The 16046-nt window shown below is 41.6% G+C and overlaps 1 protein-coding gene across 1 annotated transcript in view; it reads left to right on the top strand.

Moving 5' to 3' along the window:
• The window catches only part of CAND1 (cullin associated and neddylation dissociated 1), a 47312-nt gene extending 32409 nt beyond the window's left edge, over nucleotides 1-14903 (top strand). Inside the window, exons 10-15 of the mRNA XM_034402756.3 lie at nucleotides 107-1600; nucleotides 3112-3207; nucleotides 10539-10708; nucleotides 12039-12203; nucleotides 13512-13619; nucleotides 14166-14903. Coding sequence (XP_034258647.1) covers nucleotides 107-1600; nucleotides 3112-3207; nucleotides 10539-10708; nucleotides 12039-12203; nucleotides 13512-13619; nucleotides 14166-14390 — 2258 coding nt within the window. The 3' untranslated portion in view covers nucleotides 14391-14903. The remainder of the gene's footprint in view (nucleotides 1-106; nucleotides 1601-3111; nucleotides 3208-10538; nucleotides 10709-12038; nucleotides 12204-13511; nucleotides 13620-14165) is intronic.
• Nucleotides 14904-16046: the final 1143 nt, after the last annotated feature.

Below are 16046 nucleotides of genomic sequence, written 5' to 3'. Positions count from 1 at the left end.
ATTCATAGAATTTATACAAGTTTAGTTTAAATCAGATGTTTGGAACTATAAGAAAAGTATACTGGAAGCATAAAATTATGCAAATTAATTATACATTCTTTTACAGGCATAATTTTTTCACTGAATGACAAATCAAGTTCTTCTAATCTGAAGATAGATGCTTTATCTTGTTTGTATGTGATCCTTTGTAATCACGCTCCCCAAGTTTTTCATCCTCATGTCCAAGCATTGGTGCCTCCTGTTGTGGCTTGTGTTGGAGATCCATTTTATAAAATAACATCTGAGGCACTTCTGGTTACCCAACAGCTGGTTAAAGTCATACGTCCTCTGGATCAGCCTTCTTCTTTTGATGCCAGTCCTTATATCAAAGATTTATTTACTTGTACAATCAAGAGACTGAAAGCTGCTGACATAGATCAAGAAGTGAAAGAGAGAGCAATTTCTTGTATGGGCCAAATCATTTGCAGTCTTGGAGACAATCTTGGTTCTGATCTACCTAATACTCTTCAGATATTTCTAGAGAGACTAAAAAACGAGATAACTCGACTAACCACTGTGAAGGCTTTGACTCTGATAGCTGGTTCATCTCTGAAGATTGATCTGAGGCCAATTTTAGGAGAAGGTGTTCCTATTCTTGCTTCTTTCCTCAGAAAGAATCAGCGTGCTTTGAAACTTGGAACTCTGTCTGCTTTAGACATATTAATAAAAAACTACAGTGATAGCTTGACAGCTGCTATGATTGATGCTGTCCTAGATGAACTTCCACCTCTTATTAGTGAGAGTGATATGCATGTGTCACAAATGGCCATCAGTTTTCTGACCACTCTGGCTAAAGTTTATCCTTCCTCACTCTCAAAAATCAGTGGCTCTATATTGAATGAACTTATTGGGCTGGTACGGTCACCATTATTGCAAGGTGGAGCACTTAGTGCCATGCTAGAATTTTTCCAAGCTCTGGTTGTGACTGGAACAAGCAACTTAGGATATATGGATTTATTGCGCATGTTAACAGGTCCAGTGTACTCGCAAAATACAGCACTTACTCACAAGCAGTCTTATTATTCAATTGCCAAATGTGTAGCTGCCCTTACACGAGCATGTCCTAAAGAGGGACCAGCAGTTGTAGGTCAATTTATCCAGGATGTCAAGAACTCAAGATCTACAGATTCCATTCGTCTCTTAGCTTTACTTTCTCTAGGGGAAGTTGGACATCATATTGATTTAAGTGGACAAATAGAGCTAAAATCTGTAATTTTAGAAGCATTTTCCTCTCCTAGTGAAGAAGTGAAGTCTGCAGCTTCATATGCATTGGGAAGTATTAGTGTCGGCAATCTTCCAGAATATCTCCCATTTGTCTTGCAAGAAATAACTAGTCAGCCTAAAAGACAATACCTTCTGCTTCATTCCTTAAAGGAAATAATTAGCTCTGCAACAGTGCAGGGTCTCAAACCATATGTGGAGAGCATCTGGTCTTTGCTTCTCAAACATTGTGAGTGTGCAGAAGAGGGTACCAGAAATGTTGTTGCTGAATGCTTGGGGAAACTTACTTTAATAGATCCGGAAACTCTGCTTCCACGCCTCAAAGGATACTTGGCCTCAGGTTTGTAGATATTCAAATATATATGTATTGTCTTTTGGAAATAACATTCAGAAGATTATTGAATTATTCAGTACTAATAATTAATGCAGACTTGAATAAATGGATTTTGGTATTGGTTTAAATGGTAAAGGAATAGAAGGAAGTTCAACTGTCCAGTTTTTAAATAGATCTCATTAATACATAAAAAGCTTTGTTATGTCTGTTGAAATATTTTGAATCGGTTTATTCTGTAAGGTTTGGTACAGATAAAATGCAATATCTGATAAATTGGATATTATTTTTTAAAAATAAGTGTTAATCATTTGGAGAACAGATTGACAATCCAATGTCTAATATTTATGGGAGATAGATGAAATATGCAAGAGGAAGAAATCTTTACAGTGATATTGTTGGAAAAGAAGCACTAGAAAAATGGGTGTTACAGTTGTTCTATACAAGATTTTACAGAATAATTAAAACTCTAATTCATGTTAGGACCAGTGGAGCAAGAAATCCCCTTAGTTTTCCTCTCTGTTTTTTGAAGCTTAATTATTTCTCTAAAAGGATCACACTATCAAGGAATAATACTATTTAAAATATTACATGGTAGATTTAATTTATTTTGGCTGTAACCAGTAAAACTATACTTGGATAAATTTATAAAGAATAAAAAATATTTGGCAGCAACAACACACCTGATCATTTCTATTTCTTCCTGGACAGTCACCTTGGTAGACCTATGTAAGAAAAGTTATACCCATGTTGATGGATATAAGAGATCTAATCAAATGTAGTAATACCAGTTCTGCTGGCACAATGGGATTTCTTCTCTGCCCTTTCCCCTTCTCAGGAAAATCATTTCAGAGCATTTTGATGAATTTTATACATTGAACAGGGGAAGAATAATTGCCCCTATCTTGTTCAGTGAACAAAACTGCCTTCCACTAATGGCAATACACAGTTGGCTTCTATTCAAAAGCACTGGTACATTTTGATTTGTTATCACTATTCCTTCATGGCTGAAGTTAGCATATGTAATTATTCCTTACTGAGATAATTTCAGGTAAATAGTGACTGGCAACATTGTCTACTAAAGATTGGGGAAGTTTGGAGTGTGGCTTTGCCAATCTAATAAGTCTTGTTTATTGGATTTATACCTTGCTCTTAAAATAGGTTCCCAGGATGCTTATTAGAAATTAAAGTAAAAAAATATCAAATTAAAACAAAGATAAAACACCACAGTTTTAAAAACAGAAAAACAGTCAGAAATCAAACCAAGCACAGTGAAATAAAAAATAACTGTTCTTGAAAATGAGGCGAGTTTTAAACTATAATATTACATAGAGGTCATAATAATACATATGCCAATTATATGAAGTAATTTCTGTTATTTAAAATGGACATGCTGTAGAATTTTCTAGATAAAGCACCAATAGTATTATTACTAACATGTTTGTAATTTCTATAACTCCACAGTACAGTACTCAGAAAATAAAAATGTTCTATTATCTGTGCCAATTATTTACTATTAGGATCATCATATGCTCGGAGTTCAGTAGTCACTGCTGTGAAGTTCACTATCTCTGATCACCCACAGCCCATAGACCCACTTTTAAAGAATTGTATAGGTAAGTTGGTGAATTTTAACTGGAGTATTTAACATATATACAGTAATGTAATTTCCGGAATAGTTTTAGGGATGGGGCAGAATCAGCAGGTATGCTTTGCTTAATTTGTCTTTTGGGAATACTGAACTTTTAAGTAGGACAATGGTAGATACTAGGTGATGCAGATGCCCGTTTTCATGCCTTGAAGCAACAAGTAATGCTTCCATCAGAAGCAGCTGTTAGCTCTTGAAATAAAACTAACTATATATATAATTTCCATTAATTGCTAGAGCTGTGCCATACTTCAGATAAAGGACAAAGGTCTTTCGAGTGCATATGGTCTCAGTTACTTAAAGAGTTGCCAACAAGTGTTTCCTAAGTTACTACATTCCAAAACACCTTCTCTGAATCCAAAATTTATTTATTTATTTATAAGATTTATATAGCCACCACTCAGTCTCAGTGACTCTGGGCAGCTTATAAACAATAGAATATGGTGCCAGTCTATTCTCCATTGTGGGTGGAGACAGCAGCCAGTGTGGGTAATCCTCATCCAATCAGCCTGAAGGACTGAGTCTATTCAGAGATTAAATCCCGCCCTTGTTGCCGGGTAGACCAGCTTTTGACTCAGTCCTTCAGTCAGGATTGGCGTGTGGTCTTTAGCTGTCTCTTCCTTTTGTAAATTCTGATTACTATTTGATTCATTTGGTGTGATTCTACTCTGGACTGTTGTTTGACTTCGATTCCTGGATTTTCCTTCGGATTTGGTGATTCTGGACTGTGTTGTGAGTTTTCTATTTGCTTGGGGCTGTCCCCTCGCCTAACGGCGTTTCCCCTGGGAAGGGAAAAAAGATAAAAATCCCCCTGGACTGTTGCCTTTAGCGATTTCTGGCTTGGAGGGGATATCGTTGGGCCTTTTTCAGAACTGTGACTGTCCGGCATGATTCCAACGTCCTGGTCCCTCCATTTCGGCCGTTTTCGTGCCGTTTGAGTGGCGGTGGCCATTTTGTTTTCATCGGGGGTGCAGCGCGGCTTCGTTTTCTGTCCGTTTGCCTCCCTTTTCGGCTGCGGCTTGGATTTTGCCGACCTGCTTGCTGCAGAGGGGACTGCCTGCTATCAGAGGGACCTGACTGCTGCCTTCCCTTGCCTGCACGATCGCGCGGCTGTGCGGCGTGCCTTCATCTTGCTGCCTGTCACCTGGGAGCCAGTTTTCAAATGGACTAACGCTTTCCTCTCCTCTGCTCGCCCTCGATTGAACTCGCTAACATTTGTGACTGGCCAGGCTGTTTACATCGTACTGCAGGTTAACTCAGTTTTACTGGCAGCTGCCATTTTGTTGCATATACTGACTGCCTCGGTGGCCATTTTGTGGAGTTTCCGCGCTCCCCCCACCAATTGCTGTTCTATACTGTTACCTGCTGAATAAAGTAAGGGCCTTTGTGGAGTTTCTGCGCTCCCCCATTGCCCCTTGATAGCCATTTCTGCCTGCCTCGCTTAGTGTCATCATGCCCAAAGCAGCCGCTAAGACAAAGCACGGCAGCAAAGCCGTAGCTTCTGCTGCTAGCCAATCAGAGGGCTCGTCTGCAGCCCCTTCAATTCCTGCACAGGCTTCTTGTGAGGTTCCAGCTCAACCCCAAAGGCTGCACTCGCATCAAAAAGGGCATAACAAACATGGCGGTACTTCCTTGAAAGTGGAAAAGCGCCGTGATAAAGTGCTCACTAAACTCTGTGATAAGGCATGTGCTGAGTGGAACCCATCTGCAAGTGCGATACCAGTGGCGGCGACAGATGGGGCCACCCAGGATATCCGACCTGTGACTCCTGACCAGCTATCTCTTCGAGATTGTCCGGTTGCAATTTCCACTTCCGACCTGTGGGGCCCTGAATCCTCTACTCCAGCCGTCATTCCAGCTTCAGCGATGACACAGGAAACGGCCATAAACTCCGCTCCCAAGGCTGGGCCTGCTCCTCCATCCTGCCCAGACCTGTTGACTTCTGACCATTTGCAACAACTCATCGAAGCTGCGGTGCAGAAATCTTCGGCTGCTAGGTCCCATCCTTCTAGCAGGGCCAGTTCGGTGAGATCGGCCTCTCCTGTGTGTCATCAGACTACAGTGCAGAACGTCTCCGGACGGCCGCCTTCTCCGTCTGTCTCTCAGGTTTCCCAGTCTTCTGTTTTGTCTGATGTTGATGATGTTGAGGGGTCCGGCTTATCTGATGACGATGATCTTCCTCCGGACCAACCGGTCGTGTCGGGCTTGTTTCAGCAGGCCTTGTTTAAATCCTTACTGTTTAAGGCCATTAACACAGCCCAACTGTCGTCTCCAGTTGCACAGCACTCTGTTCCTGTTCCTCCTGGGGCTCTGGACCCAATGTTTGCGGAGCCGGCTCAGCAAGTCACATCTATTCCTGCCCCACCTCTGTTCCTGGATACTGTCAAGCGACAGTGGGCTTCTCCGGGCTCTGCCCCTCTGTTCTCATCTACTGACAGAAAGAACTTTAATGTGGCGGCTGATCTAGACTCGCTGCTTCAACTACCGTCGGTGGAGGCTCCCGTGGCTTCGCTTTTACCGAATGCTAATGTCCCCGGAGACCCTGATGAGGGGTTGCGGCCTGAGGAGCATCGTTCTGACCTGGTTTTCCAGAGGGCTCATCAGGGAGCGGCATGGGCTATCAAGGCCTCCTCGACGGCCTCCTTTTTCAATCGCACCACCCTGCTGTGGCTCTGTCAACTTCAGGAGAAGCTTTCACCGGATGACGCACGGATTAAGCAGGACCTCAATAAGATTATTGCAGCAGTCCAATTTTCAGCGGATTCGACCCTGAGCGCCGCTCGTTTTGCGGCAAAATCGCTGGCGTCTTCGGTGACTGCACGTTGACTGATCTGGCTTCGTCACTGGCAGGCGGATGCCAGACATAAGTGGCATCTGGCCGCTATTCCTTTTGGGGGGGGTTGTTTGGGGATGCCTTGGAACCCTTTTTGACCGAGACTCGAGACAAAAAGAAAATTTTGGCTCCTGTTTTCCGCAGGGGAGAATCTCGTTATGTGCCTTACACTGCTCGTCCTCAATCTCGGGCTACTGATGGTGGGGGTCCTTCTTCTTCCTCCTCCTTTTTCCCTCCGTCTCGGCCAGCCAATAATTTTGGACGGTCCCGGGGATCCCAAGATAGGTTGTCCCGGGGTAAACCCTTTATGTCCAAACGGCCCTTTTGGGGAGGAGGAGGTCATTCCTACCGACGCCGTCATTAGTCGCATCTCTGATCCTCCCATTGGCGACAGATTGGCTCTCTTCGCTGCCACTTGGGAGAAGTCTATTTCGGATAAATGGGTCCTGGCCACCTTACGATCAGGGTTGGCCATTGAATTCCCCCCCCCCCCGAGCACCTTTGTCTGCTGTCTGATTTCTCGTAACGCTGAAAGGAGGGCTCTTATGGACACTGCTGTTCAGCATCTCCTTTCGATCAGGGCTATCCAACTAGTCCCTTCTGACCAAATTGGGACGGGATTCTATTCTCGGGTTTTTCTGGTACCTAAATCCTCGGGGGGGTGGAAACCCATTCTGGACCTAAAACGATTGAATCGGTACGTCGTGTACCGGAAATTTAAGATGCAGACTCTTAAATCCATTCTTGACGGCGTTAGGAGGGGCGATCTCCTTTCTTCTATCGATCTTACTGAGGCCTATTTACACATCCCCATTCTACCTTCTCATAGACGCTTCTTGCGTTTTTGTTATGGGGGTGTGTATTATCAATATCGGGCCTTGCCCTTCGGGCTTTCGTCCGCCCCCCGCACCTTTACTAAGGTGTTGGCGGCATTGGCAGCCTACCTCAGGCTCTCCTCGATCCGACTTCTTTGTTATTTAGATGACATTTTAATTTTGTCATCTTCCACTCGCCAAGCTGCCCGGGATGTTCAATTTACTCTGGGAACTTTAGCTGCCCATGGTTTTTCCATTAACCTGGAAAAAAGCCACCTGGTCCCTTCTACTTCCCTGGTTCACTTAGGGGCACTAATTGACTCACTACAGGGTAAAGTTTTTCTCTCTCCAGAGCGTCAGAATAGCTTGAGGGACTTGGTGGTTAAAGTTGAGGGTTCTCGGAAGGTCTCCCCGTATGTTCTTTCCCAACTCTTGGGGAAGATGATTTCAGCCATAGCCATTGTTCCTTGGGCGCAGCTCCACTCCCGGGAGCTCCAATGGTTTCTTTTGCCTTTACAGAAGGCGGGCAGAGGCACTTCATCCAGTCAGATCCTGCTTCCTTCTGCAGTTCGCAGATCCCTTCGGTGGTGGCGGTCCCCAGCCCTCTCGGCGGGCTCTCTTCCTCGAGCCCCAGAGGGTGGTGTTGACAACGGATGCCAGCCTCCGCGGCTGGGGGGCGCATTGTCAAGGTCAGCTCGCCCAGGGCGTGTGGAACAAGGTGGATGCTTGCCGACCGATCAACTGGCTAGAGTTGCAAGCCATTTTCCTGGCTCTCAGAACGTTCCGGCACCTTCTGTCCGACGCCCATGTCCTGGGATTAACGGACAACATAACGGCCAAGGCACACCTGAACAAATGGGGGGGCACCCGATCGAAACCTCTATTGTCAGTGGCTCTGAAAGTCGGCCTCTGGGCAGAACGTCATCTCGGATCCCTTCGGGCGGAACACATTTCGGGTGTCGACAACATTCAGGCGGACTGGCTAAGCCGCCAACAAGTGGACAACGCGGAGTGGCGACTCCACCCCCGAATCTTCGGGAGCCTGGTCCTTCAGTTCGGGACTCCAGTCGTGGACCTCTTCGCAACCCCAGAAAACTCTCAGTTGCCTCGCTTTTTCACCCGGTTCCCGGAGCCTCAGGCGGAGGCTGTCGACGCCCTCCGAGTTCCCTGGCCACAAGGCCTTCTATATGCATTCCCACCAACGTCGCTATTTCCAGAGTGATCCGCAAGCTCTTGGATGAACGGGCGGAGATGATCCTCCTGGCTCCACACTGGCCTCGCAGAGCTTGGTTTGCGGACTTGGTTTCCCTTTCTGTCGCTCCCTCCTGGCACATCCCGATTACACCAGACACTCTGACTCAAGGGGCATTGACGCACCCGGACCTTCCATGGCTCAGTCTGACCGCTTGGCGGTTGAGCGGCTCTCCCTGACCACGGCTAACATTCCGAGTGACGTTATTCATATAATCCAGGCCTCCCGTCGCCCTTCTACTAACAGAATTTATTCTGCCACTTGGCGATCGTTTTGTTCCTGGTGTGACAAGAATAACGTGCCTGTCCTACAGCCTTCGATAGTGGACATCCTGGTGTTCCTACAGCGAGGATTTGCTGACGGCCTCTCGCCAAACACACTACGACGCCAAGTTGCGGCCATCTCTTCGGTTCTTACCTGCGGATCCCTTTCGTCATTGGCCCAGCATCCTCTCATTCGACGCTTCCTCCGCGGGGCCACTAACTTGTCCCCTCCCGTTTTGCACCGCTATCCCACCTGGGATCTACCTTTGGTCTTGGAGTCTCTCATGGGGCCTCCCTACGAACCCCTACGAACAGCGTCTCTGCGCTTGTCGTGTAAAGTCGCCTTCTTGGTGGCCATCACTTCGGCTCGTCGCATCTCGGAAGTGGCTGCTCTATCCACCAGGGCGGACCTTTGCGTGTTCCACGCTGATCGTGTTGTCCTCCGTCTGGACCCAACCTTCGTGCCGAAAATCAACTCTGTGTTTCATCGCTCCCAAGAGCTCATCCTCCCGAACTTCTGCCCACGTCCTTCTCATCCTCGCGAACGTCGTTGGCACACCTTGGATGTTCAACGTGCTCTTCGCATCTATATTAAACGCACAGCGTCATTCCGACAATCGGAGGCTTTGTTCGTCTCTTTCTTCCCCGTTTCTTTGGGTCTCAAGGTGTCTTCTTCTACTATTGGTCGCTGGATCCGACAGACCATTGCCTCAGCCTACGACTTCGGCGGCCTGGGCTACTCAGGCTCCTCTGCTGGAGATTTGTCGTGCGGCCACGTGGACCTCTCCTGCTCCTTTTATTAAGCACTATAAAATTGACTCATTCGCCTCTGCGGAGGCAGCATTTGGTCGGCGGGTGTTGCAGAGGGTTGTTGATAGGGAAGCTGTTTCGGACCAGCCTGGGCCCTCCCAGGTCTCGGGACAGTGAACTTGGGTATGTCCCACACTGACTGCTGTCTCCACCCACAATGGAGAAGGGGTGTTGGTCCTACCTGATACGCTCCTTCTCGTTGGGTGGAGACAGCAGCCAGACCCTCCCATTTTTTGTGCCAGGCTGGTCTTGTGTTTCTTTCTCTAAATTTCTCTTATCTTGACCACACGCCGAGTCTTTCCTTAGTCTTCACCAAAAGCTGGTCTACCCGGCAACAAGGACGGGATTTAATCTCTGGATAGACTCAGTCCTTCAGGCTGATTGGATGAGGATTACCCACACTGGCTGCTGTCTCCACCCAACGAGAAGGAGCGTATCAGGTAGGACCAACGCCCCTTTTATTTTATTTTATTTTATTTTATTATTTTATTTTATTTTATTTTATGTTTACTTAAATTTGTTAGCTGTCAACGACCATTGGACCCTATGTGTTACTCCTATGTAGATATTAGTATCAAAGCAGAGTGAATCCCCAGAGATCAAAATATCCAAAAAGAAAAATGCCTGCAGAGTCACAAGAAGCCACTTCTACTTTTGTTTTCTAAGTATAACTATCATAGTTCACGAATTCTTCTAACTGTTGAATACAGTTTTGGGGAAATCTCAATTTTAGGGAAAAGAAAAGAGATTCTTACAAAAGTAATTGGCAAAATACAATTACTTACTGACATTTTCCCATGCGATTTTTTTTTAAAAAATTACCTTCATCCTGCTTATTTACAGGATTAAGTTCTTAAATCATGAAGCCAAGCATGCACATTGTGATCTAAAAAGAATAAATGTGGCATTTATTTAAAAGAAGAAGTATTTTAAGGCATCAGTAAGTAGCTGTGAGTTTATATATAAACTGGTTTTAAGCAAACAAAAACTACATATATAGGTTTGTTTGAAATCACTTTATATGTTTATGACTGAATTGTACACAATTGTAAAGATTTTGAGAATAAATTATACACACAATTGAGAATGAAGATACTTCATTTAGGTTATCAGTGTATTTCTTATCTGAACCAAGACTCACTATTTATCCCGTGGTACAACAATCCAAATCACCTTGACCTGAAGGGGATAAGAGGGGAAAGACATGTGTCTAAGGCTTGCTGCAATTTTGCTCTAAATTTGGTTTAGCAGATTACACATTTTGTGTTTGTATTTTTCATAAAATGTTGAACAAGACTATACGCTGATTGTCTTTAATTATTACAGGTGATTTTCTAAAAACATTGGAAGATCCAGATCTTAATGTGAGACGAGTAGCTCTGGTAACATTTAATTCAGCAGCACACAATAAACCATCACTAATAAGAGACCTTTTAGACACGGTCCTTCCGCATCTTTATAATGAAACAAAAGTGAGAAAGGAACTAATAAGAGAGGTATGTAAATTCTACTGACTGAAGAGTAAGCAAGTAGTGGTGTCCAAAGAATAAAAATGTTTTCTATTTAAAGTTTCAGATCCTTATTTAAGTTTGGCCTCTAATTTGAAGACAGCTGTTTTGTTACAATGGTAATTACAGACATGTCATTCAGTAGTGCCATACTAAATGGCATATATGAAGTGCAACATACTTTAAATAAACTTTGCAAAGTTTCAATTATTATTTATGTTACATATCAACATCATGTTAAAATCCTCACAGCCTGAGAAAAGTTGCTAACTTTTTGATAAATAAGAGGCTGATTACTAAGACCTCATGTTAAATACTATAGTAATGCCACTTTAGGAATTAGTGAAATTCAGGGAATTTTATTCAGTGGTGTCATTTGATTTTTGCAAATTTCATTTGAATAGTTCAATATTGAGTTCAGTACTAAGTGGACCCTGCCATAGCACGGGAATAATGCTAGGAAGAAGAAGTTCAACAGTGAACATAATTTTCCATTGCTTGGTCTACTTTTTTACTTGGATAATTCATAGATTCTTTGTTCTTATTTACTGTTCTTTGACTGTCGCTTACTACTTATTCTGTGTATGTGCATGTGTATGTGTGCGTGTAGAATTGCAGCTGTGTTTATGTTGCTTAAGGTATTCTTTAGAGCAAGCAGGGCTGTCAAACTCCCGGCCCACGGGCCAGATGCATCAAAGCCATGGCCACCCCCATTTTAGCGAAGGGGAGAAAAGTCCCAATATGTCACATGATGCCACTGTGATGACGTGAGTTTGACACCCCTGCTTTAGAGCATGGTGTTCAACCTTTTGGCTTGCCTGAGCCGCATTGAGTGAAGAGCAATTGTCTTGGGCTGCATATAAAATAATAGTTAATGTATATAAATATTACTCAAAATTACATAATGTTAAAATTTTACAATTTTGTGGGGCTGCATTACTAGCTGCCCAGGGCCACATGCAAGCTGCAAGTTGGACACACCTTCCTTAGAGTATAATTAAATGTTTTAAATTATTTAAAAGCATTTAAAACATGTTTGCACAATTTAAGAGCCAACTAAGAACTTAATCTAATTCTTGATGAGTGACTATTGTAAACATCCATTTAGTTTTAACTAGAAACTGAAATACAATGCCATGAAAATGGAATTAGTAATGGAATTTTGTAATTAAATTAACTTCTAGAGCTTTAGTTTATTTTTGGAATTTCCTTATGAGTTTTCCTTGTGGTCATCATTTTTCAATACATCCATTCCAAGATTATTAAGAACTGGTAATTAAATTTAATGAATACTCTTATTTTCTGATTTGGTTTGCAGGTTGAAATGGGGCCATTTAAACATACAGTTGATGATGGTCTTGATATTAGAAAGGCAGCTTTTGAGTGTATGTATACTCTGCTAGATAGTTGTCTGGATAGACTTGACATCTTTGAATTTCTAAACCACGTTGAGGACGGTTTGAAAGATCACTATGATATTAAGGTTAGTTTGTTATATGTATCTTATCTACTTATGCAATATAGTAACATAATTTTCAGTGCAAATGCAATATGTATTAGGAATAAAATGTTTCAAATAAAAAGATTGGGCATTTAAATACCTATTGCTAACATCAAATGCCAAGTTTCTATGATTTGTTATTGCCTCAGGGGAGCTCCTCTGTGCCAGTAACAGTTGAAGATGGGTTAAAACAACTGCCACATCTTGAGCAAGACTGCTGCAGTCTGCATCTTCCTTAATTAGAGAAAAGACACAGACCCATATTAATGGAAGATGGCTTGAGCTATTTTCAGAATTGACAGAGACCTATCTTTCCACCTTCACATAGGACAAAGTGCAAGCAAAGCAGCACCAATCCTGCTGGTACTTCTTTGTGTAGGAATGCCATCAGCACTGGCATGTACCAATTAGCAATGGAGGCACAAAGGCATTGGATCTTGCTCAAAAAGTGGCAGTTGGTGGTACATAATTGACTTGAAGAAAAAATACATCTAGGTGGAACCAGTATTAAGTGTCTAGATAGGATGGCAAATGAAATACAGAATTCATTATTTTATTTTCTGATAGTTATTTAGTTTAAACTGACAAATTGTGTTAAAATAGAAATAAGACCTACAAATATATGTCCACAGAAAAAATCAAAGTTATAACAGGAATTAAATACAGGTAGTCCTCGACTTACAACAGTTCAGTTAGTGACTGTTAAAAGTTACAAAGGCACTGAAAAAAGTGACTTATGACCATTTTTCACACTTATGAATATTGTAGCATCCCTGTGGTCATGTGATCAAAATTCAGATGCTTGACAACTGACTCACATTTATGATAGTTGCGGTGTTCTGGGGCTATGTGATCACCTTTTGCAACCTTCTGACAAGCAGAGTCAATGGGGAAACCAAATTCACTTAACAACCATGTTACTGATTTACAACTGTAATGATTCACTTAACAAAGATGGCAAGAAAAGTTGTAAAATGGGACAAAACTCACTTAACAAATTTGTCACTTAGCAACATAAATTTTGGGCTCAATTGTGGTCGTAAATTGAGGACTACCTATACACAATAGTACACACAATTGCATATGTTATGCCATGTATTACTTACATTATACATTATATTACATTGTGTAACATTACGTATGTTAACAGCATATTCAATGGGCACAGAACACTAACTTGGAGGGATTGACAAAATAGAAAGGAATGGTTGATCTTCTAAAGAGTAGTACATAGAGTGCAACATTTCTTTGCAGTGCCCAGTTTACTTAAGTTATGTTTCTCCTAACCAGATGTTAACATTTTTAATGCTGGTGAGACTATCTACTTTGTGTCCAAGTGCTGTACTGCAGAGGCTGGATAGACTGGTTGAACCCCTGCGTGCTACATGTACAACCAAGGTACTGTATGAATTTATTTACCTTAATATACAGTTTGTAAAACATAATTGCATTAATTCAGAACCAATCACGAACCCTTCGTATTAAGCCTGAGACACCTAACTTTTTCTAACATTGTGATTTATGAGAGTAATTTGTATGATTTTTCCAAGAAGAATGATACAAAAGCATCATTCCTATCAGGCTATTTCCCACCTATCCCCTCTTTCTCTCCTTACATGAGAATAAAATAGTCTTATTGCTGGCTTCTGTTTGTTGTAAAGTATCGGATCAGGATACTTTTTGTTCCTACCATGAGTTTTTTCTAATTGTAAGATAACATTTTGTAACAGCTTCAGTAGTGAATAAAAGGTAGAGAAACAAAATCTTCAGTCATAGATAATTCTTCAGATAATAATGAAAGTTGCAAGACATTCTGAGGAACTTTTGTTCTGATAGTACTGTATACTACTTATAGTGTGGTACATTTACATTGTTTGCATGTCTTTTTAATTTAATTTTGTTGTTGAATTATTACCTAAACATCATTTTGTTTAAATAAAACAGGTAAAAGCAAACTCTGTGAAGCAAGAGTTTGAAAAGCAAGATGAACTGAAGCGATCAGCTATGAGGGCAGTAGCAGCATTATTAACTATTCCAGAAGCAGAAAAGAGTCCACTAATGAGTGAATTTCAGTCACAGATAAGCTCTAATCCTGAGCTTGCAGCCATCTTCGAAAGCATCCAGAAAGATTCATCATCCACTAATTTGGAATCAATGGACACTAGTTAGATATTCAAACAGGGACCATTAATTTTAACCGTACAATGCACTGAATTTACAAGTTTAAAAAAAAAACAGAAAAATATCGAATCTTCACAATGTTCCATTTTACCTTTATGGAGACAGTTTGGCTTTTTTCCATTGTTGTTTTTTTAGCATTTATTCCAGAATATGTATTTCCATAACTCCAAAGTTGTAAGCCACACATGTTTTAGTGGATTTGGATACCCATTAAATAGAAATAAAAGTTAAAACGCATGATGTATGGAAATAGATTCCAACATCCATTTGCCCTGTAATGTTTAGGATTAAAAGTTTAAAAACTTGTGGCCATGATTTTTCTTTTCGTTTTTTTCTTGAAACCAAACCAAATAACTTTTGTGTTTTATCTAACTTTGCCTGGTAGATAGGCTTAAAAAAACTGAAGAGTTACCATCGTACATCTTAAGTACAATTTTAAAATGGAAACGCGAGTAAATGTCCTTTTTAAATGTGGGAATAAACAATTTTTGTTCACACTAATTTTGTATGAGGAAATTTACAAATGTGCGTAAAGCAGCATGTGCGATTTATTCACAACTAAATTCAAATTAATATATTGATGCAGGCAGTGTTCTCCTTCATAGCTAATGCAGTTGGTTTATTTCATTGCAATTATTTACATATATATCCTGCCAAAGCAATTTTGCATCAGTATAAAAATCGTAAGTATAAGCAGCTATATACAAAACAATTAACAACGAACAGTACTCTAAGAAAAAAAAGATGCAGGTAGGGTAGTTCCCACAGGACAGCTTATACAAATGGGATGAGAGACTGCTGACTTGAGCGAAGGATATTCTTCTAAACTTGTTTTTAGTTTTCATATATTTGGGTGATCTTTAATATATTTATTTGAAAATCCAAGAACAAGGTATTTAAAAATGGTTTTCAAAAGACTACATGGATCATTCTTAACCAGGCCTGCACATCATGTGGTTCACTAAGTCTCCTTGTATAAACCAGCAGCATTTTTTAAAAAGTTATTAAATTTACTGCCATTGAGTGCCGCCAGGCCTCATTGCTGCCATCAACTCCCACATTGCTGCTGGTCCATTAGCTTGCTGATTGGGGTGCCAGGTATTCTTTTGCAGCCTGTGATGGTGATGGTTTTTAATATATCATTATGGCCTGCTCTTAACAGTTAAGGTAGTCATCCCACCTCTTATTTTTGGTGCAAATCTTGTGATATTCTAGCAATAATGAGGACTGCTACCTGGGGCCAAAGTTACATTTCTTCTGTAACTTAAAGGTCTGCCAAATATGGTGATTGTTCAAAGAAGATGCCAAGTTTTTCATTTATATCTGAGAGCTGCTAAAAAAAATGGAAGGATAGAATGTCAGTTAAAAAGAGGGCAAGAGAAGATTTGTGACCTGACTGTATAGTAAGTGCAGTAGCAGAGAAAAGATTCAGGCTATGAGAATTAAGGTTCCACCTTCTTTTCCTGTACCTTGCATTATACAGAGCTGTTTTAGAAGATGACAAGGGAGGAAAGAAACTTTATCTTTCTCCCCCTCCCCTCCCCCCTTGCTCTGTAGCTATTGTGACATCCTTCTAGAACTATATTCCCAGTGCTAGGAAAATCTGTGTGAGAGGAATATTTCTTTTACCCTTGTTTCCTGAAT

The sequence above is a fragment of the Pantherophis guttatus genome, chromosome 7 (assembly GCF_059756535.1).
Source record: "Pantherophis guttatus breed Tessera chromosome 7, ASM5975653v1, whole genome shotgun sequence".
NCBI classification, from domain to species: domain Eukaryota; kingdom Metazoa; phylum Chordata; class Lepidosauria; order Squamata; family Colubridae; genus Pantherophis; species Pantherophis guttatus.
Note: the sequence above shows the minus strand (reverse complement) of the source record. Positions and strands in the feature narration are given on the sequence as shown.